A 21,434-nucleotide genomic window follows, 5' to 3' on the forward strand; every position below is an offset into this window, starting at 1 on the left:
CCCCCCCACGTCTCTGCATCCAGTTCACCCTCTGCACCCCAGACCAGCCCTGCTTGTCCCCCCGCCCCTGTGCCCCCGCCTCCAGCGTACCCCCTGCACCCTAGCCCAGCCCTGCTTGTCCCCTGGTGCCCCTACACCCAGTGCACCCCAGAGCAGCCCTGCTTGTCTTCCTGTACCCCCTGCACACGTGTACCTCAGCCCAGCCTCACTTGTTTCCCTGCACCTCAGATGGTAGAGCCAATTACACTGTAGTCACACCAAGCCCCTACTTGTATTCCTCTACCTGTGTACCCCAGACTGGGTCACATCCCACAGTTTAAGAAGTGCCGAAGGGATCGGCAGTGGAAAACGTCCAAGAAGCCCTGCCCTAGCCCACTGCGCAGTCAAGCGCTGAGCCCCACTTACCCCTGCGGGCCCCCAATCCCAAGCCTCACACCAGTGTGCCCCATTCCCTTGCCCTGATCCCAAGCCGCCCTCCAGGCTGCAGCCCTGCTCACCTGTCCTGCACCATGGATGCTGAGCCAAGCTTGCCACCCCTGCACTCTGTCCTTTGGACCCTGGGTACATCCTCGCACCCACATTTGTAGATGTGCCATGTGCATCCTGCCCAGGATTTTGGGGCTTCCCTGTGGGCCCTTCACCTGTTCCTCTTCTCTGCCATGGGCACCCCAGCCCTGTGTCCCCTACCCTGGTAGATGCCAGTCCCTGCCCCCTGGGCCCTAGATACCCCTGCTGTCCCCCAGTCTCCTGCCCTGGGCACCCCCATCCAAAGGGTATATTCATTATGCCTGGGGTGCCAGGGTTTGTGGGCCCTTCCCAAACTGCGCCCTCCAGGCCCTGCCCTTGCCTTTTGCATGCCTCCCGGTTTGCAAACCTAAAGGCTCAAACTTCCTACCCTAGTCTCAGGGGTCACAGCCCAGAGGCTACTAGACTTTGGCCATAGCCAAGTGCCTGGCTCCCTCTGGAATCTTTAGAACCTTTTCCATGCCCACCCCCAGGGCCGCAGGTTCTGGGCCCTGATTTGCCTCCAGATGCTAAATGCCTGGATCTCTTGGAGGCCAGAGGCCACCTGAGACCCTCGGAGGGCGAGTACGTGAGGAGCCTAGATGCTGACACTGCCCCATTTCACTCAGGCCTGGCTGGACACCCAGGGCTCAAACCTGGGCCACTTTGTGAATGGGAAGTGGCTGAAACCTGAGGGCCGAGGGACCGTCAGCTGTAGGGACCCATGTTCAGGTACCAGGGATCCCCCTCTCTCCAGGAGTCCTGGGTCTGAGGCCTGGCCCCCTCCCTGCTGGTCACGCTCCCTGGTCCTCAGGGGCGTTGGATGCCCTTGTTTTGGGGACAACGGGTGGGGCGCTTACGTCCTGTAGATCTAAGAGCTCTGTGGCTAGGCGAGATCCTGGCCAGCTGCTTCCAGGCCCAGAACGAAGATGTGGCTTTGGCCGTGGACGTGGCTCAGCAAGCTTTTGGAGGGTGGAGCCAGCTCCCTGGGGCCACTCGTGCCCAGCACCTGATCAGGTAAGGGCTCCCCTGCCTGGCCTTGCAGGCGGTGGAAGGGGAAGGGGGGCAAGCATAGACGTTCCTGCCGTCTTTGGGAGAGCCAGCCTTTAGGGCCCAGAGAAGCTCTTCCCTACTAAGCCTACTGAGCAAACAAAAAGAAACAGGCCCTGCCCTCGAGGAGCTTCTACTCCATTGGAACATAATCTCTCCTGAGCCTCTGGAAGGGCAGGGGGTGGACCTGAGCCAGCAGCTGACCTCACCGTCCCCTGCGTCCCCCAGGCTGGCAGAGACAATCCATAAGCATCAGAAGCTTCTGTGGATTCTTGAGGCGCTGGCATCGGGCCGCGTGGTGCGTGAGGTCCGGGATGGGGACATTCCTCTGGCCTGTCAGCTGCTACAGTACCACGCGTGCTGGGCCCAGACCCAGGAGCAGACCCTGGCAGGATGGGAGCCCATGGGTGAGAGCCCCCAGCCCCCGTCCCAGCGCTTTCCCCTGGGCCTGCCCCACACCGGCGTGCGCCATGCCAACCCTGCTCCTCCTTTCCCAGGAGTGGTAGCCGTCATCCTCCCGCCAACGTTCTCCTTTGTTGAGATGATGTGGAGAATCTGCCCGGCCCTGGCCGTGGGTAAGTCAGGGCCACAAGATGAACCTTTGGGGCCTACCCTGGACTCTTGGGTGATGGGAAGCCTGTTCTCACCCTTCTCCTGGCCCTTTATGTGTGCCAGGGCTGGACCCCACCCCCTTTTCCTTATTGGGCTCTTCTGTTTCTCACAAACCCTCCTCCTCCATCTTTCCTCCCCTTTCCAGTCAAACTCCTCAAAAAAAACCATCTACCCTTGCTTCCTTCATCCTTCCTCTCATTCTTTTCCAAACCCTCACCAGTCTGGTTCCCATGCTCATCATTCTGCTCTCTTCGGCGTTAACCCGTGACCTCCTGTTGACCCTGTGGTGACCTCTCTTCTCCAGGTCCCCCCCGGTCCTTCTCCTCCCTCTCTGACCGCTCCTTCTCTGTCTCCAGCCCACACTGTTCTGGGCCCCCTTGAGATGCTCTCCCTGGGCGACCTCATCAATCACTGTGGATTCCGTTTTCATCTCAACGCAATCCAGATCTGTGCGTCCAGCCCTGATCTGTCTCCCCAGCTGGATGTCCCATAGGTCCCTCAGACTCAGAATATCCAAAACAGAATGAATTCTCCGTCCTCCCAAAGCCTCCTCCCCTCCCGCTGAGGGCACCACCGTCCTCCCAGTAATAACAGCATTGCGCTAAGCACTTTACCCAGCCTTCCTCATTTCCCCTTAGAACCCTGGGAGGTAGGTGCTATGATGAGCTCCATTTTACAGCCAGGGAAACTGAGAAACCAAGCGTAAGTGACTTGCCCTGGATCACACAGCTTGTCAATTTACGAGGCTGGATTTGACATCCAGTCTTCTGACTCCATGTCCAGTGCTGTGTCCACGGAGCCCCCAGCTCCCAGGCTCCCAACCTTGGAATCATCCTGGATTCCTCACGTGCAAGCTCTTGCCAAGGCCTGCGGTTTCACCTACAACCCATCTCTTGAAGATTCTCCCTTCCCTCCTCTGCCGCCCCGTCCCCGGCGCAGGCCCTGGTCACCTCAGGCCTGGGCGGTGGCCGCAGCTGCTGGGGGCAGGGGCGGCTGTCCGCCTCGAGTCTCTCCCCACTCCAGTCCCTCCTCCGTTCAGCCACAGTGATTTCCCTAAACGTGTCCGGTCAGCCGTCATTCCCACTCACTGAGCTCCCAGCTCCACTTGGTGTTCGGGGCCCTTGCCGGTGCGGCCTCCGCTGCCCGCCTAGCTTCTCTCAGCGTTTCCGTCTGGGCCGAGCAGTCGGCCGGCCTTCTCTCCCCTGTCCCTCCCACGACACCCCCTCCTCTTTGTGCCTTAGCGGCCCGGAAGTGGACTTCTCCTCTCCTTCCCTCCCCTTGCCCCAAGCTGCCTCAGTTGCATCATCTCCTCCGTGCTTGAGAGCTCACGGAGGACAGTCCTGGCTTGTTTTGTAGAGGCTTGTCGATTGGCTCGCTCACTGATTTCTGGCCTCCATGCCAGGTTGTACTGTGGTGGTCCTTGGAGGCCCAGCCTCTCTGACTTCACTCCTTGTGGCCCAGCTGAGCGAGGAGGCTGGGCTGCCCCCAGGGGTCCTCAATGTGGTCATGGGAGCCACCTCCTTAGGCACCTTGCTCCCCACCCTGCCTGGCATTGCCAAGATCACCTTCTGTGGGACTGTGGAGGTACGGGGGCAGGGACTCAGGGTTTGGGAGGGCTCTGGTGTCCTGGCTGGGGGTGGCCGGCCAGAGCCTAGGCAAGGTGCTGAGTGGTTGGGGTTCCCCCCCGCCCCCCCAGGAAGGCAAGGCCCTGCGTAGGGCACTAGCTGGTAGCAGTGCTGACCTCTCCCTGAGCCTGGGCACGGAGTCTCTGCTGGTGATCACAGACACAGCCGATCTGGACTCAGCGGTGGAAGGGGTGGTAGATGCAGTCTGGTCTGACCGCAGCCCGGTGAGTGGCCTCGGGAGACGGCCGTGTACGTCCTGCTGGCTTCCCCCTCGCGGCTTGTGAGCGTGGTAGAGGACGGGAAGGGCGTGGAGCAGGGTGGGCCAGGCCATGGCAGCCCAGCTGACCTGGGCTTTGGGGCCTCAGGGTGGGCTGCGGCTGCTGGTGCAGGCGTGTGAGTGGGAACGGATCCTGGAGCGGCTCAAGGCCCGCATGCGTGGGGTGCGTGAAGGCCAGAGCTTGGACTGGGCCGTGGACATGGGCACACCTGGAGTCTCTGCCTGGGAAAAAGCCCAGAAATACGTTCAGGAAGCCCAGAGCCAGGGGGCGCAGGTAAGGAGCCTGGAGTGTGCTGGGCTGTGGGAGATGCCGTGGGGGGATACTCCCTGGATGGAATCGAGGGCTCCTACCACTTCTCTCCTTCATGCAGATATTCCAAACTGGAAACGTCCCCCGAGACAGCCCGTTCTTTCCCCCAACGCTGATCCTGGGTCTGGCCCCAGCAAGCCCATGTACCCAGGCAGAGGTGAGCAAGCCCCTGGATGGGGGACGTCCCAGGCACGGTGACCAGAACCCCTGGGAGCAGGGCTTGGGACACCTGGGTCCCTTGAGACCTGTCCTGACCTCTCTTCCCATGGTGGCTGCAGGTGCCGTGGCCTGTGGTTGTGATCTCCCCGTTCCGCACAGCAAAGGAGGCTCTGACTATGGTCAATGGCACCCCTCGAGGGGGCAGTGCCAGCGTGTGGAGTGAGCGGCTCACATTGGCCTTGGACCTGGCCTATAAGTAAGGAGGCCCCAGACCCTGGGCAGGTCGCTTTACCGCTGCCTGCCTCAGTCTCCTCTTCTGTAAAATGGAGGTCATAATAGCACCTACCTCCCAGGGACGCTGTGAGGAACGCATGTGAGGAGTAATTGTGAAGCTCTTAGCACAGGGCCTGGCACCTAGGAAGCATGACATACGTGTCACTGTCCTCATGGTCCTTCAGGGCTCCCCTTCTCATGCCTCGGAGGTCTCTTAACCTCCTGCTGACCTCAGGCTCACAGCCTCAGTCTCCCTCTGCCCCCAGCTGCTTAGTTAGACCCTACACGCCTTCCAGGGCTCCCCAGATCATCTCAACCCCCCACCCCCGGCCACCTCTCTGGGTGTCCCTAATGCTCTCGGTTTGTGTTCCGGGCTTTCCTGCCAGGCTCCAGATGGGCACTGTTTGGATCAACGCCCACGGACTCAAGGACGCAGGCGCCCCCGTGGGTGGCTGCAAGGAGAACGGGTCATCCTGGCATGGGGGCCCTGATGTAAGTGACCCTTGCACCCCCTCACCCTCCGCCACTGTCCTGTCTCCCTGGAGGGCTGCCTGCTCTCCTAACTGGCGCTCACCCCTGCAGGGCCTCTATGAGTACCTCCGCCCTGTGAACCTCCCACCCCAGGCTGGGCCCTCGGAGAGTGTTGACTATGACAAGTTTGGCCTGTCTGCCCCACCTGTCCTGCCATCTGGCCCTGACAACTCCTCCCCCAGGTCAGTTCCCAGCTCCCCCAAATCCTCCTGCTCGGGCCTCTGAGGGGGATCCCAGAGCAGGCCTGAGAACAGAAGTCTTGGGGTCCTCACCACAGCCTCTTTCTTCAGCACGACTGCCCCATATGGAGTCTTTTTGGCCGGCCGCTTCCAGAATCCTGCCAGCCGCAGCTCAAGGCCCATCCTGGGCTCCGATGGGAATGTCTGTGTACACGTGGCAGAGGGCAGTGCCAAGGACATCCGAGTGGCCGTGGAAGCGGCACACCAGGCAGCAGCTCTGTGAGTGGAGTGATGGGAGGCAGGTGGGCTGGCCCCAGCTCCTAGGGCCGCCGTCACCCAGCCTCTCTCCTTTCCCTGTCTGCCAGCTGGGCCAGTCGGGTGCCAGGGAGCCGGGCATCAACCCTGTGGGCGCTGGCTGATGCGTTGTCCCAGAGGAGCCAGGCACTGGCAGAACAGCTCACAGAGGTGACGGGCGTTGACCTTGCGGGCGCTCGGACTGAAGTGGTGCTGAGTGCTGCCCGGCTGCGAGCCTGGGGAGCGCAGGTCCATGCCCGAGGAGCCGGCCTGCACGTGAGCCTCTTCATTGCTGCCCCCATCCCTTGGTCCCCCATGCTGTCCTGTCTGGCAGCCCCCTGATCCTGTAACCTCCTCCCTCCAGAGCGCTGGGCACCAGGGGCCTTTTCTACGCCTTCGAGAGGCCCTGGGAGTGCTGGGCATCGTCTGCCCGGAGGAGCGGCCTCTGCTCGCCTTTGTGTCCCTCCTGGCCCCAGCCTTGGCCTACGGCAATGCCGTCATCGTGGTGCCCAGTGGGGCCTGTCCACTGCCGGCCCTCCAGCTCTGCCAGGTACTGGGCCCCACCTCCCCCCACTGCCTGCCCCCACCAGCCTTTCCTCCACCCCACTGTACCCGGAGCACCTTGGATAGAGCTGGATCCCGCCTCCAGTGTTCATTTCATCCTGCCAGGACATGGCCTGCCTGCTCCCACCTGGCCTAGTGAACGTGGTGACCGGCGACCGGGACCATCTCACCCGTTGTCTGGCCCTTCATCAGGATGTACCCGCTCTGTGGTATTTTGGCTCTGCCCAGGTACTCCCCCTTCCTGCCTGTGCCCCAGCCCCAGCCCCTTTCCCAGAGGCCCTTTGTTGAAGTGATGGCCAGCCAGGGATGGTTGGACCCAGCAACCTCCTAAGCCCTATCCAGCTTAGAGATTCTGGGCCTGGTCCCCAGTTTCAGACCTGGCCCTGGCCCTGCCCCTTTGTGACCTCAGCATCTCTTCCCAGGGCTCCCGGTTTGTGGAATGGGCTTCAGCTGGGAACCTAAAGGCCATATGGGTGAACAAGGGTCAGAGCCGATCCTGGGACCAAGAGACAGAGGGGGCCGGACCCGAGATGTGCCTTCGGGCGGCCCGCACTAAGGCTCTCTGGCTGTCTTTGGGAGACATCTGAGCCCCCCGCCCCCACCCCCTGCCTTAGTCCTGCAACCCATGGCTGCTGGGCACCTGGAAGGACTGAGCCAAAAAGACCCACGGAGCCCCGACTTGGCCCCTCATTGTGGTTCTCACCTGAATAAACGATCTGACGTACATCCAGTATGCTTCTGAGGAGAAAGAAGTGGGCTGGGAAGGGGTCAGGGAAGCCCGGGGTCCGCAGGAAGCTCCTTCCCTGGGCAGTATCTCAGACTGGGGCCCTCCGGCCTGCGTTCAGAGACTTCTGGGTGGGGGACCCCCTCCCCCGAGGGGCAGCCTGGCCACTGTGGAATCCTCCCAGTTGTGGGGAAGCTTCTCCTATGCCAGCCTCCGCAGCTGGCTCCTCAGTGTGCCCTCTGGTGCTGAGCAAAGCAAACCCGCTCCCCAGCTCCAGCAAGCTGGCCTTCTGTCCTGCAGGCCGAGTGTTTCCAATTCCTTCATCTGTGTGGCCTAGACTGGAGGCCCCTTGCCCTGCTCTGGACACCTCCAGCTTCTTGGGGCCCTTCTCAGGTCAATGCAGACAGGGTGTGGCCAGGGCAGACAGCTCAGCATGGAAATCACTTTTCCTTTGGGCTCCTAGGCCCTCACCCTGCCAAGTGTTACAGTCTCTTGCTTCTGAGGTCCCCTCGATCCCTCTAACTCCGCCCCCCAAGTTCCATTAGTATCCAGCAGTCTTTCTACGTCTACGTTCAACCATTTTGTAAGTGCTGGGCACCATGCTGGGCCTGGGGACACGGACAAGAATGAAGCCGTCCCTGCCCTCGAGCAGCTACCGTTCTGGGTGGGAACGGAAGGGGGTGACGGCTGCCATGCTTCTATACAAAGTACTCTGAGAGAGAAGCACCAGTGGCTAATGAAAGAACTAGAAGAAGGTGGCATTTGAGCTGAGCTCGGAAGAGAGATATAGTTTCTAGCAGACGCAGGCGAGGGGGAAGGACGTTTCCAGCATGGGCGGGGGGTGGGCTAGGGTGACGACCCATGCAAAGGCCTGGAGGTAGGAGATGGGATGGTGGAGAAGAGCGAGGCCTTTTAGGCTGAGACACAAAGTTTGTGAAGGGGAGTAGGACGTCATAGGGCTGAAGGGCAAGCTGGACCCAGATTGTGAAGGGCCTGGGTCTTTTTCAATGTTTTTGATGATTTCAAAAATTTTACCATAATTTCCTCCATCATCCCTTACCTTCCCAAACAGCCATCTCACATAACAAATAGTTATATTAAAAATGAGAGAAAAACAGGAAAATCATCCTAACTGATCAATACAGTGACAAAGTCCGAATATGTACAGTTCGCCTGCGAACCTACGCTCTGCAAAGGACGGGCCATCATCTCCTGTCTCTTCTTTCCAGCCTGGCTTGTTCTGTCTAATTTTGTTACATTTGCTGCTGATTTTTTTTTTTTTTTTGTGGTCATTCTTTCCATCTTAATTATTGGAGTCACTGTGTCTCTTTTCTGAGTTCTGCTGACTTCTTTCTGCATCAGTTCATGGAAAACCTTCCGGGTTTCTTTGTATTCATCCCCAATCCATGCTTTGTTTCAGTGCAGTGATCTCCCATTACATTCATGTGCCAGTGTGCTTAACCATTCCCCAACCGATGGGTACCTACTTTGTTTCCAAATCTTTGCCAATACAAGAAGCGTTGCTATAAATATTTTGATATATATCAATGACCTCCCTGGAATATAAGCTCAGTAATGTACTCTCTGGGTCAAAGGGTATGAACATTTTAGTCACTTTATTTGCATGATTCCAAACTGCTTCTACAAAATGATTGTGCTATTTGACAGCTTCACCAACAACGTACCAGCGTAGTGTAAAGGATTTGAAGTGGTAAATAGCAGCCGGTATTTCATCTATGAAACAAGCAATAGGGAGGCACTCAGTCTTGAGAAGAGCAGTACATGGCCAGTCCGTAGCACCTTCTCTCCTCTGCCTCTGTTGTTCCCACCTCCTTTCTCTGACTGTGTCTTTTAGTGTATTTCTCTCTATCTGTCTCTGCATGCTGATATCTCTGCTTCTCCTCTCTGTATTTCTTCTCTTCCACCAGCTGCCCGTTTGGGCGTTGTCCCTCTGGACTCAAAACCTCAGAGCTTCAAGGTCTGAGAGATTCCCCTGTCCAACCCACTCCTTTCTCAGAAGGGGATAGGGCCTTGGATAGAGCTGAGAGCAGGGACTCTAGAGGCTAGAACCCAGTGCTCCCAACTCCCAGCTGATTCAGACCTGAGGAAGGACCCAGGCGTCCCCTGCCTCCTGCAGCTCAACTCAGAGCCACCAGAGGGCTCCTCCCCCATGGATTCCCAAACTTTTCCCCAAAATATCTTTCACTTTCGATCTCTGATGTCTGGGCCCAGACCTGCCCTGGGCCTTCCCGGCCTGGACAGGGACCCTGGTGCGGGGCTGGGATAGCATGCCTGGGTCCCAGAGGAGATAGGGGAGGGGACGCCTGGGTCCCCAAGGGGTCTGAAAGAGGGGGAGTGCCTGGGTTAAGGCTAAGATAGGGAAGGCTTACCTAGATCTCCATTAGGGTTGGGGGGATTGGCTACCTGGGGAGGGAGGGTGGGGAGGGATGCTTGGGTCTCCAAGGGGTTTGAGAAAGGGGGTGCCTGGGTTGCCAAGGGAACTGAGACATGGGATGCCTTCCTGGAAGGTTGGGCATAATTCACAGTAATGAGGCGGGGGCAGGAAGCAGGGTGGGGGAGGAAACTTAGCCACATGAAGGGGCTGGGGGAGGGCACCCGGACGCCTGGGTCCCTGGCTGAGCCGGCTCTGTCCCCCCCAGGGCCCGGCAGCGGCATGAGGGGCCCCAACTCAAGATGACCGCCCCAGCCTGGCCCCTCACTGTGCGTATTCCCAACAGATGGAGACAGGGATATGGGAGGCAGAAATAGGGGGGAAAGATTGAGATAGGGATGGGGGTAGCATCATCAATATTGAGGAGGAAGGAAGACAGCTACGGAGACAGGGATAGGCAATCAGGAGGAATGAAGACAGAGACGGGAGACAGGGATGCAAGAAAGGGGAACAGATACAGTGTCAGGAGATGGAAATGGGGACAGACAGATGGTGATGGGGAAAGTCAGATGGGGAGAAAGGCAGAGCCACATAGGACTCAGGATGACAGAAGAGACATGGATGAAAGAAGAGAAGGGAGACACGAAAGACAGACACAGATACGGAAAAGAGAAAGGGAGGTGAAGGCAGAAGTGGGGAGGCAGGAGGAAGAGACCCGGGTGGGGCAAAAGAGGCAGAATCGAGGAGACACGTCCAGACAGAACTAGGACTGAAGCAATGCAGATCCGGGGAGAAGGGACCAGGGGCCTCGTCCCAGCCCCAGCTCTGTCTCCCCAACACCCCAGGCCTTCAAGCTGCTGTTCCTGCCGCTCCTGCTCCCCCAGAACGCCACCGCCAGCGTCGCGGATACCTGCACCTTCCCCGACAGCCCTATCAGCTCCACCTTCCTCCAGGCCATCAGCGACTTGGTGAGAGTTAGTGTGTTCAAGCTCTGCTCCTGCTGCCTCTGCCTACTCTCCATGACTACATTTTGGCATCGAATGGTCTCTTTCTCTCCCTGCTTCTGACGTCTGAATTTATTTCTCCGTGTGTCCTGGAGTCTACAAATCTCTGAGTGTCCTTTTCTTAATACGCATTTCTCGGTCTCTCCAAGACCCTGTCTCCCTAAATCTCTGTCTCCGAATATTTTATGTCTGTGTTTATAGCTCTGTGGCGGCGGAGAGTCTAAATCTGTTTCTCTCACACTGGGGATACAGATAAGTCTCTGTCTGTTTCTTTTCCTGTCTGTCTCTCTCTGTGTTTCACCTAATCTCAGAGGCTCCCAGGGCAAGAGCCCTAACAAGCATCTCTCCCTACAGTCTGACTACGTGCTCAGGGACTACCCAGTGGATGTCCCGGCCAATCTTCAGGTGGTGAGTCTGGTGGGAGAATAGGGGGGGAGCCACTCTTCCAAAGCTCCCACCCACGGTGGGGAGACCCAGCCATCCCTACTCTGCACTCTCTCAAGGACTGAGGCATCCGGGCATCTCTCCCTAGGACGAGCAGTGCTGGGCCCTGTGGCACCTGGCCTTGGCCAAGCAAACCCTGGAGCGCCTGAAGCTGGTGGCGGGGAGTAAGCTGCAGGTCCCCCTGGAGGCCGTGTACACCGAGGTCAACTTTGTCAGTCAATGCATCAACCAGGTCAGTCCCTTGCTCTGTCCCCGAGCTCAGTCCTAGGCACCTTCTGCTCCCTGGGGGTCTTCAGGCCCACCGCAGGTATAAGCAGGTGCCTGGGAGGCTCTGCTGAGAGAGAGAGGGATGAGGCAGCCTTCATCTGTTGATTCAAGCTGCTGCTAGGGCTGGCTCTTCCCTAGGCCGTGGGGCTCTGAGAAGGGGGGACTGATGTGGTGTGTGACGCCCCCCACCCCCCTTCCTCGGCTCCCCAGTCCTTTCCCAGCTGCCTCCGTTTCCGCAAAGCCAACATCTCTCACCTCCTCCTGGATGTCTCCAGCCACCTGGCAGCCCTGCAGACCCTCATCACTCACCAGAGCTTCCAGCCCTGCCAACAGTATCGCTGCCAGCCAGGTGAGGTGCCCAGGGGGAACCTTCTCCCTTTAGAGGGAGCACTAAGGCTCCAGAGTGGGGAGGGCGGGACTGTGGGCTGCACAGCCAGTAGGAAGCACTCTACCTCCATCCCCCTTCCCACAGAGCCCTCCACTGTCTCCACGCTCCCCTCATCTGGCAGTCTTGGGGCACTGGGAAACACCCTGAGACCACCCAAGCCCTCCCACTTTCATCTGCTGGCGCTGGGGGTGCTGCCAATCCTGCTGCTGCTGATCCTGGTGGCTGCCTGGAGATGGAAGCAAAGAAAGAGGCAGTCGAGGCCACCAGGATCCCCCAAGTCCCCAACACCCCAGGTGAGCCTGGCTCAGCTCACTGTGGGTGGGATAGTGGGTACCCCCCCCATGCACAGACAGCAGCTGATTCCATGCCTGGGGGCTGTGGCTAGGGCCCCCCAGACTCTGTCCCCCAGGATATGCAGGTGATGGTGCTTTGAAAGAAGACATGGATGTCTGGAGGGCCTTGAAGGCAAAACCCAGAAGCTGGGGCTACCTCCTGAGGAAGCCTTCCGTAAGGAACCCAGCTTAAGACTGGCCTCCTTCCTTTCTCCTTCGATGAGTCTTGAGTTATTGCTCTCTTCTTGGGGGGGCTAAGCACCCCCCCCCCAAAAATGGTGCCTGCTGCCCCTTCTCTCTCCTCGAGAGGGGTAACCTGCAGGGTACCTTTGGACCAGCCCACCCTCTGTACAAAGCTCTGAGGATGTATATAAAACATTTTCTAATAGATTTTGTTGGGTGGAATCTGTGGACAGAGACAGGTCAAGGCAGGAGATGCCCTAGCCGGCGTAGACCCCGATCTGGAGGGTGGTCAGAGGCCTGGGCCATGGCCACGTAGGAAGGAAGAGCCCTTGCAGGGGCTGGGGGTTGGGGGGGGGTTAGTCGAGACCGGGTTTCAGGGTCTCTGAGGAGCTGAAGTGTTGCCAGGACCCAGAGAAAGGGGTTCTTTCCCCATGCTGCGCCCCACACCCCTCGGCTGTGTCCAGATGCGGAATGGGCTGGCTGCAGGGGCAGGTGGTGAGCTCCCTGTTTCTGGAGGTCTCCAGCAGAGGCTGCATAAACTGAGCCCCACGAGAGGCCCGGAAGAGAATCGAGTGGGAACTATTCACCCCCCAAGCAAACTGCGCGCGGGGGGAGGGGGGAGGAAACTGACGCCACGCTCCCAGCCCACGACTGGTAACTAAGCAACCGGAGCTCGTTCCGCCTGGGCCAGCCTTGCGGCGGCTTTGAAGGCCGCGCTCAAAGGCTAGGGGGGCGGGCAGGCCAGGTCGGAACAATATCGGCGGGCGGCCATGCGTGCTTAAGATCGCCCCTCACCAAGATGGCAGCAGCTCGTGAAGGGCCCCCAACAGACATGGATCCCCGCCCCACCCCCGGCGCACGTCCTCAGACTCGCTGAGAAGCGTCAGCCTCTGCGCCTGCGCCAAACTCCTACCGGCCTCGTTCTGAGGAGCTCTCTGGACCGTGGGCCGCCGCGCCTGCGCCGCAGCCCCTCGCCCTCCCTGGGGGCAGGAGCGAAGCCATCTTCCACCTATAGAGAGCCGCAGCGGTCTCGCGTCACTTCCGGCGCCCCTGCGAGGTGGATAAGGAGGACCCGACGAGGCACGGCTCCTTCTTTTCCCGGGCGGCGTCGGCCATGGCGGACGGGCAGGTGAGCGCTCCGGCCTCGGTGGCGGTCCCAGGCTCCTCGGGAGCCTCGGCGCGGGGCAGTGCGGCCCCGCCGGGCAGCATTTGGGCCGCCCAGCGATGAAGGGCTGCGGGGGTCGAGCCGTGGTGTCCCCGCTCCTGCGTCTCGGTCACGGACCTGGCCTGGCCTAGGCTCCAGCCGTGGCGGGGGAAGGGTCACGTGGCCCCGGGGTCCCGGGCCGGCCCTGACCCCCGCGTCTCCTCCCGCTTCCCCCAGGTCCTGGTGATCGATGGGCGGGGCCATCTCCTCGGTCGCTTGGCGGCCATCGTGGCCAAGCAAGTCCTCCTGGGTAAGTGCGGGGCGGCCGTCGTGGGCGGGGGAGGGGTCCGGGGCCCGGGTGCGGCGAGGCCGGTGATGAGGAACATTCACCATCTTTCGTTCGAGTCTCACGACCATGAGACCAAACCATGCACCGCTCTGAGGCCTGCCCCGGCCCTCCCCTGCCGGCGAGAGACCCTCGACCGCCTAGTGTGTGGCACTGACCCAGACGCTCCTCTCGCACGCAGGACGGAAGGTGGTCGTGGTTCGCTGCGAAGGCATCAACATTTCAGGGAACTTCTACCGGAACAAGCGTGAGTCGGGGGGGGGAGGCTGTGGTCTTGCTGCTGGCAGGGGATGTCCTTTCTCACGATGGTCTTCAGAGGCCCTGAGCGATGGGGTTACTGTTGATTCTGCCTTAAGGCTCAGCTGATGCCGGCTTTAGAGGAGCGTGCTGCTTCCAGCATGGGGGGGGGGGGGTCCAGGACCGGACATTAACTGAAGTTTGAGGCATCTTTTTAAATGCCCTCTTTCCCCCAGTGAAATACCTGGCCTTCCTCCGAAAGAGAATGAACACAAACCCTTCAAGAGGTCCTTACCACTTCAGAGCCCCAAGCCGCATTTTCTGGAGGACAGTCAGAGGTGAGGGCCTGCCAGTGGCGATGAGGGGTCCGAGGGACCAGGGAGCTGAGACTATGATGATGCTGATATTTATCACATGTTCGAGTTCTACCGACCATGAGATGAAAAGCTCCATGCACCTCCATCTGAGATCTCTTGGGGGGGGGGCGAAATTTCTGTTCTTAGGCTTAAAGGTTTCTAGACTGAGCTTCTCACTATGAACTGTTCTCCCTAGGGATGCTTCCCCACAAGACCAAGCGAGGTCAGGCTGCCTTGGAACGCCTTAAGGTGTTTGATGGTATTCCTCCACCCTATGATAAGGTGAGCTTATCCAGAAGGGGTCTCAGTCCTGGCGTCAGTGATGTCTCCTTTACCTACATTGTTTGATATCTACTTGAGAAAAGCTTTGTTATCTGAGACGCCTTTTTCCAGACTGACTCTGGGGTGGGAGGTGGGCTTTCCCATATGCCTCTTTGTACCCTCAGTAGAGCACTGGCATTCCCTGTCTCATCTCCCAGCATCCTTAGTGTGCTGCCATCACCCATTGATTGGTTCCTTCCCCCTTGCAGCGGAAACGCATGGTTGTCCCAGCTGCTCTCAAAGTGGTCAGACTGAAGCCAACTAGAAAGGTGAGTATGAAAAAGGGGCTGGGGGTAACAGTGTCAAGTGTGCAGGCCCAAAAAGAAATGGTTATTTTGGGGGGCTTTTTTCAGAACCAGGAATGCTGAGGGATTTCAGGGGTGTCCTGTTTGGTGGGTGGAAAGAAAAGGTATTCTGGGTGTGACTTGTTAATCTATTCCCCACACCACAGTTTGCTTATCTGGGACGCCTGGCCCACGAGGTTGGCTGGAAGTATCAGGCGGTGACTGCTACATTGGAAGAGAAGAGGAAGGAGAAAGCCAAGATCCATTACAGAAAGAAAAAGAAGCTTACGGTGAGGCCTAGGTTCTGGGGGGTGTGGGTACCCCTTGGCAGATGATGTTTGCTCTCACGATGGTCTTCGGATGCCCACGGGGGACTGCCGACAAAGCCACATGGCTCAGCTGATGCCAGAGGGTGCAAGAGGAGGGCCCCAGCTGCTTAGTTTCTGGACCCGTAATCTTTTTTTTGTGTTTTCTCCCACAGAAACTACGCAAGCAAGCCGAGAAGAATGTGGAAGGCAAAATCTTCAAATACACAAAGGTGCTGAAGAAGCACGGGCTGCTGGTGTGAGTCCAATAAAGTCTATCCTCTACGGCAACTGGATTCCTGGCTCCTCCTTCTGTCCCCCTCTTGCCATCGCCTCCATCAGGGAAGGGAGCCCTCTGGGGGCCACCGGCCCCCCCCAGCAAGCAGGGCTTGGAAGGACATTCAATGCTATAGGCGTGTCCTTAACTGAGAAAGGCAGGATGTCAGTCCTGAGGTGTGGGATGCCTGCCTCTAGGAAGGAGTGATTCTTCCTCTTGGGGTAAAGTGGAGTGGACCACGGGAATGTAGAGAGGGGCTAGACTAGATCTGCAGCTCCCATGCAACCTTGGGATATGAGGGACCTTGGAGGGGAGGTCCTGCGGGGCTGAAAATCTCTTCGGGGCAGAGCTTGGTCTCTGTAATGCTTTGTACCCACAGCCTTGGGTGCTTAATAATTAATAAAATGTTGAATTTTTAAAAGCATATTTTGGTTAAAAACCATATAGGGCCCAGTGTTCCCCATGTTAAGATTTTGCTTACTCACCATCAGGTCATACCAAGCTCTAGTTACATCACTATAAACTCCTTTCTATCTCAGTATCCTTGTTTTCTTTCTCTGCTAGTCTGTCTTCAGACATCTGCTTCCTAATCTCTGGGATCCTCTTCACCATCCCCAACCTCATCTTCAACTTGTACAACAAACCAGGCGATTCTAGAGTTTCCCTAAATGTTTACAGCCTTTTATCTCAAATCTCCCTTGGTACCTTTCCTTTTTCTCAGGCTCCTCTTAATTCATTGGAAATGGCCCATGGCCATGAACTCATTCACCCCCTTCTCTATATCTCAAAACCCCTTGATCTTATTAATATGCTGTTAACATATGCTGGTCCCTTTAGGCCAAGGTCAGCCCTTCTGTTGGTTCCAACAGATCCTATCTTTAGATCACCCCCAGGTATGGGGTAAGAAAATGAAACTCCCTACCCAGTCTGCGTTCAGAATGGAAGATTTGTACCTAAGAATTAAAACAAGGTGATTTGGAATGGGGAAAGCTTTGTGGGACAATGCCACTTGCAGCTGGAAAAAATTGTGATTAAGGTGTGTATTCCTATCTGGGCTAAGCCATGACAAGAGGAGGTGGTACAGGTCAAAGGCTATTCTGGGGGTGCTGAATCGAGTGGGCAGGGAGGCTGGAGAGATGACTTGGAGGCTGGCAGGCAGTGGGAACCTCTAGAGTAAGAGGTACAAGGTTGTTTTCTGCTCTGGTCACTGTCAGTGTTTGGGGAGGACTGAGCAGAGTGGGGACCAATCCCTGATGAGTGAAAGCTTGGGTGAATGGGGTGAGGGGGAGTGGTTGTGGTTTCTCAAGTTGAGGTCCCACTTTACACCATTTCTTTGGAAGAAGTGGGGGGATGTCAAGAGTTCTCTTTTGAACATGTTGAGTTGTAACTATTATGTAGGCAGTGGGTGGTACAAGAGGGCAGTTAGGTTGTAAACGGGATAGAATGCCAGGCCTGAAGTGGAACTAGTCTTCTGAGTTCAAATCTAGCTCAACACGAGCTGAGCTGCGTGACCTTGGGAAACTCACTTATCCCTGTGGTCCTAAGGGGGGTTTCTCTGTGTCGTGAGGTCAGACAGGACTGAACAAGATAGAAGGTAGAGAAGAAAACTGGGCTGGACATAACGACCTTGGAGTCATTATGTGACACAAGCTAAACTGAGGGATTGAGAGCCGTAAGAGTATCCAGCAGCCAGTATCAGGTGGCCCCGAAGGACCCCATAGTAAGCATTTAAATGCTCATTGATGATGTTGGACACACGACTTGATAACTTCTGAGCAATCTGGACCAGGTGCTGGAGGCCATGAGTGTGGATGAGAAAGGGAGAGATCCAGAATGGTCACCTGAGGGGATGGTTGTTAGGAAGGGCAGCCTTGAGCAGCTCTGACGGTGGGCTAGAGGGCTTGGAAAGGCAGCTGAGCTGGAGTTGAGTAGAGTACAAGGGCAGGGCTTTGGTAAAGAAAAGGGGTCCCCTCGTCCAAGATGGTGAGAAACGATGAGTGATGGAGGGTGATGTAAAAGGGTTTATGAAGAACTCATGTGAATGACCTAATTTTCTGTTAGCAGAGGCAGGAAGGGGGTGACCAGTGAGAGGAGCAGGGGACAAAGGATTTGAAGGTTTGATGACAATGTAGGATTGAGCAGGTTCGCTTGGGGTGGGGAGGAATATGAAGTAGAAGGAATGGGGAGGTCTCATTCAGTTGGTTTTCAATTGTGTCTGACTCTGACCCTACTTGGGGTTTTCTTGGCAGAGATCCTGAAGTGGTTTCCCATTTGCTTCTCCAGCTCATTTTACAGATGAGGACACTGAGACCAACAGGGTTAAGTGACTTGCCCAGGGTCACGCAACTAGTGTTTCAGGTCATATTTGCACTCAGGTCTTCCTGACTACAGGCATGCACTCTCATCCCGTGTACTACCGCAAAGGGCCAAAGAAGAAGTTGGGCAGGCTGAGACAGAGCCAAGGAGTATGACAGGAGGTTAGAGTCAGGAATTCCTATTAAGGAAGTGGAACAGAGTAATGGTGAGGGCCAGGTTAGGACAACTTATGTGGGGCGTGGTGTGAACCAGCTGTTCATGGGATCTAAGGAGACAAATTGGGAAGCTGAGGAGTTGGAGGAGCGCCCTTGTATGAGGGCGTGGATGGAGCCAGGCACCCCTACTTCATTCTCTCCCTGGGTCCTTCCCCTCTGCCTATAACTCACCTGTGTCTCCTCCTTTCGTGGCCAAATGACCAGAAAAGGCTGGCTATTCTCCTTGTTTTCACTTATTTCTCAGCCCTTTGCAATCTGGTCTCTGACTTCATCAGCCAACTCTCCAAAATCACTGAGCTTAGGTAGATCGTCAGAACTGCTGACCTTTTCTCAGTCCTCGCCATTTGGGGTGGCGACTGCAGCATTTGCCTCTTCTAAGGTATACTAAGCTAGGCGGTGCAATGGATAGTCTTGGCAGGAGAACTGGAGTTCAAATCTGGCCTCAGAGAGTAGCTGGGTGCTTCACAACTCGTAGACCAAACAAAGCAGCTCCTGCCACGTGCCAGGAGCTGTGATAAGGGCTAGGGATACAAAAAAGGCAAAAGGCAGTCCCTGTCTGCTAGGAGCTCCCAGCCAACAGGGCCACATCGTGCAAACAAATCAGCTATGTACAGGATAAGATGGATTGTAGAGGCTTCCTGGAGAAAGCAGGATTTTATCTGGCACTAGAAGGAAGCCAGGAGACCAGGGAAGCAGATGAGGAAGGGCATTTAGGGTATGGAGGGTAGCCAAAGAAAATGCTGCGGGGCCTAGTTCGAGGAGCAGCCAGCCAGGTAGCCACTGTCACTGGACCCAAAAGTGTGTGGGGAATGAGGTGTAAGAAGAATAAGGTTCTTTTAAGAACCTTAGTAAGAGTAAGGGAGGGCCAGGTTAGGATAGGCTTCCAATGTCAAACAGCATTTGGTGTTTGATCCTGGAGGCGACAGGGAGCCCCAGTGCACTTTGCTGAATGGAGGATGGAGTGGAGTTGGGGAGAGATTGGAGGCAGGCTGATCCACCTCTATCTGTTCTTAGGGGCCACTAGGTGGCGCTGCAGAGGACGGGGTGTAGGCCCTGGACTCAGGAAGACTATTGTTCAAATCTGGCCTCAAACACTTAGTAACTGTGTGACCCTGGAGAAGTCACTTTATCCTGTTTGCCTCAGTTTCCTCATCTGTAAAATGAACCGGAAAAGGAAATGCCAAATCACTCCACATCTTTGCCAAGAAAACCCCAAATGGGGTCAAGGAGAGTCAAACACAATGTGAACAACAACAGATACTTTCTAATCTTTCTATACTCTCACCTAGAAGGAAAAAAGCTTTTATTAAGCACCTACTATGTGCCAGGCACTGTGCCTAGGCTTTAAGAATATCTCATTTGATCCTCAAACGACCCTGGGAGGTAAGTGTTCTCATTAGTCCTATTTTATAAGGAAATGGACATAGGCTTGCCTGGGGTCACTCACTAGTAAGTGTGTGAGGTCAAATTTGAACTCAGGTCTTCCTGACCCCAGGCCCAGCACTCTAGCTGCTACATAGAAAGAAAAGCATATAAAGAGGGTAGAGTGGGCTCACCCACTGCACTACCAGCTCCCATGAGTTCAAGGTCTCTGTGCTTGATGACTCCCAGGTCCCATTTGTTTCCAGCCCTAACCATTCTCCTGGCCCATCTCCAACTGCCTATACAGGATATATCATCCACGTAGGGAAGACACTGGCATTAAGAGGGATTGGTAAAGGCTTCCTGGAGGAAGCAGGATTTTTATCTGGGACTTGGAAGCTAAGAAAGCTGGGAGACAGAGATGAGGAAGGAGAACATGTTTCCCATCTCCAACTGCCTATCAAACATCTCAACCTAGATGTCCTACAGACATCTTAAACTCAACATGTTGGAAACTGGACTTATCTTTCCTTCCAAGCCTTCCCCTCTTCTGAAATTCCTTCTACGTCATGGAGGCTACCACCAGCCTCCCAGGCACCCAGGCTTGAAACGTAGAGGTCTCCTGGACCCTTCACTCACACTCACTGCACATATCCAAACAGTTCCCTTCCCAACATCCAGTTTACCCAGCGGTCACCCTAGGTCAGGAGCTCATGACCACCCTTCAAAGCTATTGCAATAGCCCTTGGCAACTTTCAAAAGTAATTTTCCTAAAGCACAAGTCTGACCACGTCATTCCTCTGCTCAAAAACTTTCATTGCCCCATAATTCCATCTGGGACCTAATACAAAATCTTGCCTCAGCCTACCTTTGGAAATTTATGATACATCCTTCTCCTCCCTGCACTGTATGATCCAGCCAAAGGCACACTCTGTACTCCATCTCATCCTCTACACCTGGGGTGATTTCCTCTTATCTCTGCATCTCCCAATCTCTATTTTCCTTTGAGACTCAGATCAAGCCCCAGCTTTTGCATGAAGCCTCCCAATAACTCCCCAGTTACTGGCAAATTCTCTTCCCCCATCACATTGTATTCACTTTGTTTTTGAAAATAAATTTTATTGATAACTTCTGTTTATGTATCACTTACATAAAGGCATGTAGGCAGGCCAGAGCCCTGGGCCTGGAGTCACGAGGACCTGAGCTCAAATCCAGCCTCAGACACTTACCTGCTCTATGACCCTGGGCAAGTTACTTAATCCCTGTTTGCCTCAATTTCCCTGTCTGTAAAATGGGGATAATACTAGCCCTACCTGGAAGGGCTGTGGTGAGGATCAAATGAGACCATAATTGATTGTAAAGTGCTCAGCAGAGTCTGGCACATAGTAAATTCCAGATTAGTGTTAGCCATTATTTGTATTATTACTATTATTACATTTCCCAGCCTCTCCCAGAGATTAATCCCTTATAACAGCAAAAAAAGAGGAAGAAAAAACTTTCCCCAAAACTATCATATCAAAAGAATCTGACTGTATGCTCCCCAACTTCTGCAAAGGGGGTGAGGGGACAGGATGGCAAAATCCTCCCATAGGTCTGGGTACCCCCAAGCCGGCACTGGCCTTTAACAGGTGCCCATGATTGACTGGCAGACGGAAAAGAAAGGACGTACGACGTTCTCCCGCATCCCGCCGGAAGTCCCGCCCCACGCAACGGCACCGCCCACACCCCACGTGGTGTTTTTCCTTCTCCGCCTCCTGGTTGGACACCACGTGCTCCTTCTCCGCTTCCCGGAAGTCCTGCCCCCACCCGCTTGGTTCCGGTCTTGGTCCCCGCCTGCCCGCTCCGGCGTGTTGCGTCACTTCCTGCGCGGCCCTTGCCTCGTGGTTTAAGGAGACCCCGGCGGCGGCTTTCCGGCCTCTTTCCATCCGTTCGTCCGAGAGAAGAGGAGCGAGAGACGAGCGAAGCGGCGGCATGGCGGACATCCAGGTGCGCGCATGCGCGGGCCCGTGGTGGAGGGAGGGTGGAACCCCCGGCAGAGCCGACACCCCCCCCCCACGTGGTTGCGGGGTCTCTGCACTGTGGGTCTGAGGGTCTCTGCTATCTCTGTCTCTGGGGGTCTCCCTGCTATCTCTGTATCTAAGGGTCTCTGCTATCTCTTT

The 21,434-nt window shown here is 56.2% G+C and overlaps 3 protein-coding genes and 5 non-coding genes across 9 annotated transcripts; all 8 read left to right on the plus strand.

Annotated features, from left to right (window-relative positions):
• The first annotated feature begins 462 nt into the window (after nucleotides 1-462).
• On the plus strand, nucleotides 463-7,108 carry ALDH16A1 (aldehyde dehydrogenase 16 family member A1). The gene is made up of 16 exons (XM_027859344.1): nucleotides 463-1,236; nucleotides 1,395-1,521; nucleotides 1,783-1,961; nucleotides 2,052-2,129; nucleotides 3,569-3,750; nucleotides 3,863-4,015; nucleotides 4,157-4,342; nucleotides 4,440-4,535; nucleotides 4,657-4,793; nucleotides 5,197-5,302; nucleotides 5,393-5,523; nucleotides 5,632-5,799; nucleotides 5,886-6,090; nucleotides 6,179-6,364; nucleotides 6,484-6,606; nucleotides 6,801-7,108. Exons 1-16 carry the CDS (start codon nucleotides 1,107-1,109, stop codon nucleotides 6,963-6,965), a joined length of 2,352 nt encoding a protein of 783 aa, XP_027715145.1. The 5' UTR covers nucleotides 463-1,106; the 3' UTR covers nucleotides 6,966-7,108.
• A 2,220-nt stretch (nucleotides 7,109-9,328) lies between these two features.
• FLT3LG (fms related tyrosine kinase 3 ligand) lies at nucleotides 9,329-12,319 on the plus strand. Of its 2 annotated transcripts, XM_027859346.1 has the most exons (8): nucleotides 9,329-9,372; nucleotides 9,763-9,823; nucleotides 10,340-10,462; nucleotides 10,853-10,906; nucleotides 11,031-11,174; nucleotides 11,485-11,558; nucleotides 11,682-11,890; nucleotides 11,983-12,319. In XM_027859346.1, the coding sequence occupies exons 2-8, from the start codon at nucleotides 9,797-9,799 to the stop codon at nucleotides 12,120-12,122; spliced, it is 771 nt and encodes a 256-aa protein (XP_027715147.1). In that variant the 5' UTR covers nucleotides 9,329-9,372; nucleotides 9,763-9,796; the 3' UTR covers nucleotides 12,123-12,319. The 2 variants fall into 2 exon arrangements, with proteins under 2 accessions (XP_027715147.1, XP_027715146.1); XM_027859345.1 differs by lacking the exon at nucleotides 9,329-9,372 and having other exon boundaries at nucleotides 9,717-9,823; nucleotides 11,420-11,558; nucleotides 11,682-12,107.
• An 883-nt stretch (nucleotides 12,320-13,202) lies between these two features.
• On the plus strand, nucleotides 13,203-15,401 carry RPL13A (ribosomal protein L13a). Its single transcript, XM_027859347.1, has 8 exons — nucleotides 13,203-13,241; nucleotides 13,494-13,566; nucleotides 13,784-13,849; nucleotides 14,076-14,177; nucleotides 14,392-14,477; nucleotides 14,726-14,785; nucleotides 14,968-15,090; nucleotides 15,282-15,401. Exons 1-8 carry the CDS (start codon nucleotides 13,227-13,229, stop codon nucleotides 15,366-15,368), a joined length of 612 nt encoding a protein of 203 aa, XP_027715148.1. The 5' UTR covers nucleotides 13,203-13,226; the 3' UTR covers nucleotides 15,369-15,401.
• LOC114041099 lies at nucleotides 13,622-13,704 on the plus strand. The gene has a single exon (XR_003568878.1). It is a non-coding gene; the product is annotated as a small nucleolar RNA Z195/SNORD33/SNORD32 family (small nucleolar RNA).
• LOC114041103 lies at nucleotides 13,885-13,977 on the plus strand. Its single transcript, XR_003568882.1, has one exon. It is a non-coding gene; the product is annotated as a small nucleolar RNA SNORD35 (small nucleolar RNA).
• LOC114041100 lies at nucleotides 14,225-14,312 on the plus strand. Its single transcript, XR_003568879.1, has one exon. It is a non-coding gene; the product is annotated as a small nucleolar RNA Z195/SNORD33/SNORD32 family (small nucleolar RNA).
• Nucleotides 14,507-14,580, plus strand: LOC114041101. The gene has a single exon (XR_003568880.1). It is a non-coding gene; the product is annotated as a small nucleolar RNA SNORD34 (small nucleolar RNA).
• On the plus strand, nucleotides 15,127-15,212 carry LOC114041102. Its single transcript, XR_003568881.1, has one exon. It is a non-coding gene; the product is annotated as a small nucleolar RNA SNORD35 (small nucleolar RNA).
• Nucleotides 15,402-21,434: the final 6,033 nt, after the last annotated feature.

Source organism: Vombatus ursinus, unplaced genomic scaffold (assembly GCF_900497805.2).
Source record: "Vombatus ursinus unplaced genomic scaffold, bare-nosed wombat genome assembly UNPS02014165.1, whole genome shotgun sequence".
Taxonomy (NCBI): domain Eukaryota; kingdom Metazoa; phylum Chordata; class Mammalia; order Diprotodontia; family Vombatidae; genus Vombatus; species Vombatus ursinus.

Bases quoted from the DNA above. Each gene is read 5' to 3' on its own strand.
- ALDH16A1 (XM_027859344.1), top strand. From the start codon at position 1,107: ATGCTGACACTGCCCCATTTCACTCAGGCCTGGCTGGACACCCAGGGC. The intron at 2,130-3,568 runs GTAAGTCAGGGC...CCTCCATGCCAG, and splicing joins CTGCCCGGCCCTGGCCGTGG to GTTGTACTGTGGTGGTCCTT. The intron at 4,016-4,156 runs GTGAGTGGCCTC...TTGGGGCCTCAG, and splicing joins TCTGGTCTGACCGCAGCCCG to GGTGGGCTGCGGCTGCTGGT.
- FLT3LG (XM_027859345.1), top strand. From the start codon at position 9,797: ATGACCGCCCCAGCCTGGCCCCTCACT. The intron at 10,907-11,030 runs GTGAGTCTGGTG...ATCTCTCCCTAG, and splicing joins TCCCGGCCAATCTTCAGGTG to GACGAGCAGTGCTGGGCCCT. The intron at 11,175-11,419 runs GTCAGTCCCTTG...TCGGCTCCCCAG, and splicing joins TCAGTCAATGCATCAACCAG to TCCTTTCCCAGCTGCCTCCG.
- RPL13A (XM_027859347.1), top strand. The intron at 13,850-14,075 runs GTGAGTCGGGGG...TCTTTCCCCCAG, and splicing joins GAACTTCTACCGGAACAAGC to TGAAATACCTGGCCTTCCTC. The intron at 14,178-14,391 runs GTGAGGGCCTGC...TGTTCTCCCTAG, and splicing joins TTTCTGGAGGACAGTCAGAG to GGATGCTTCCCCACAAGACC.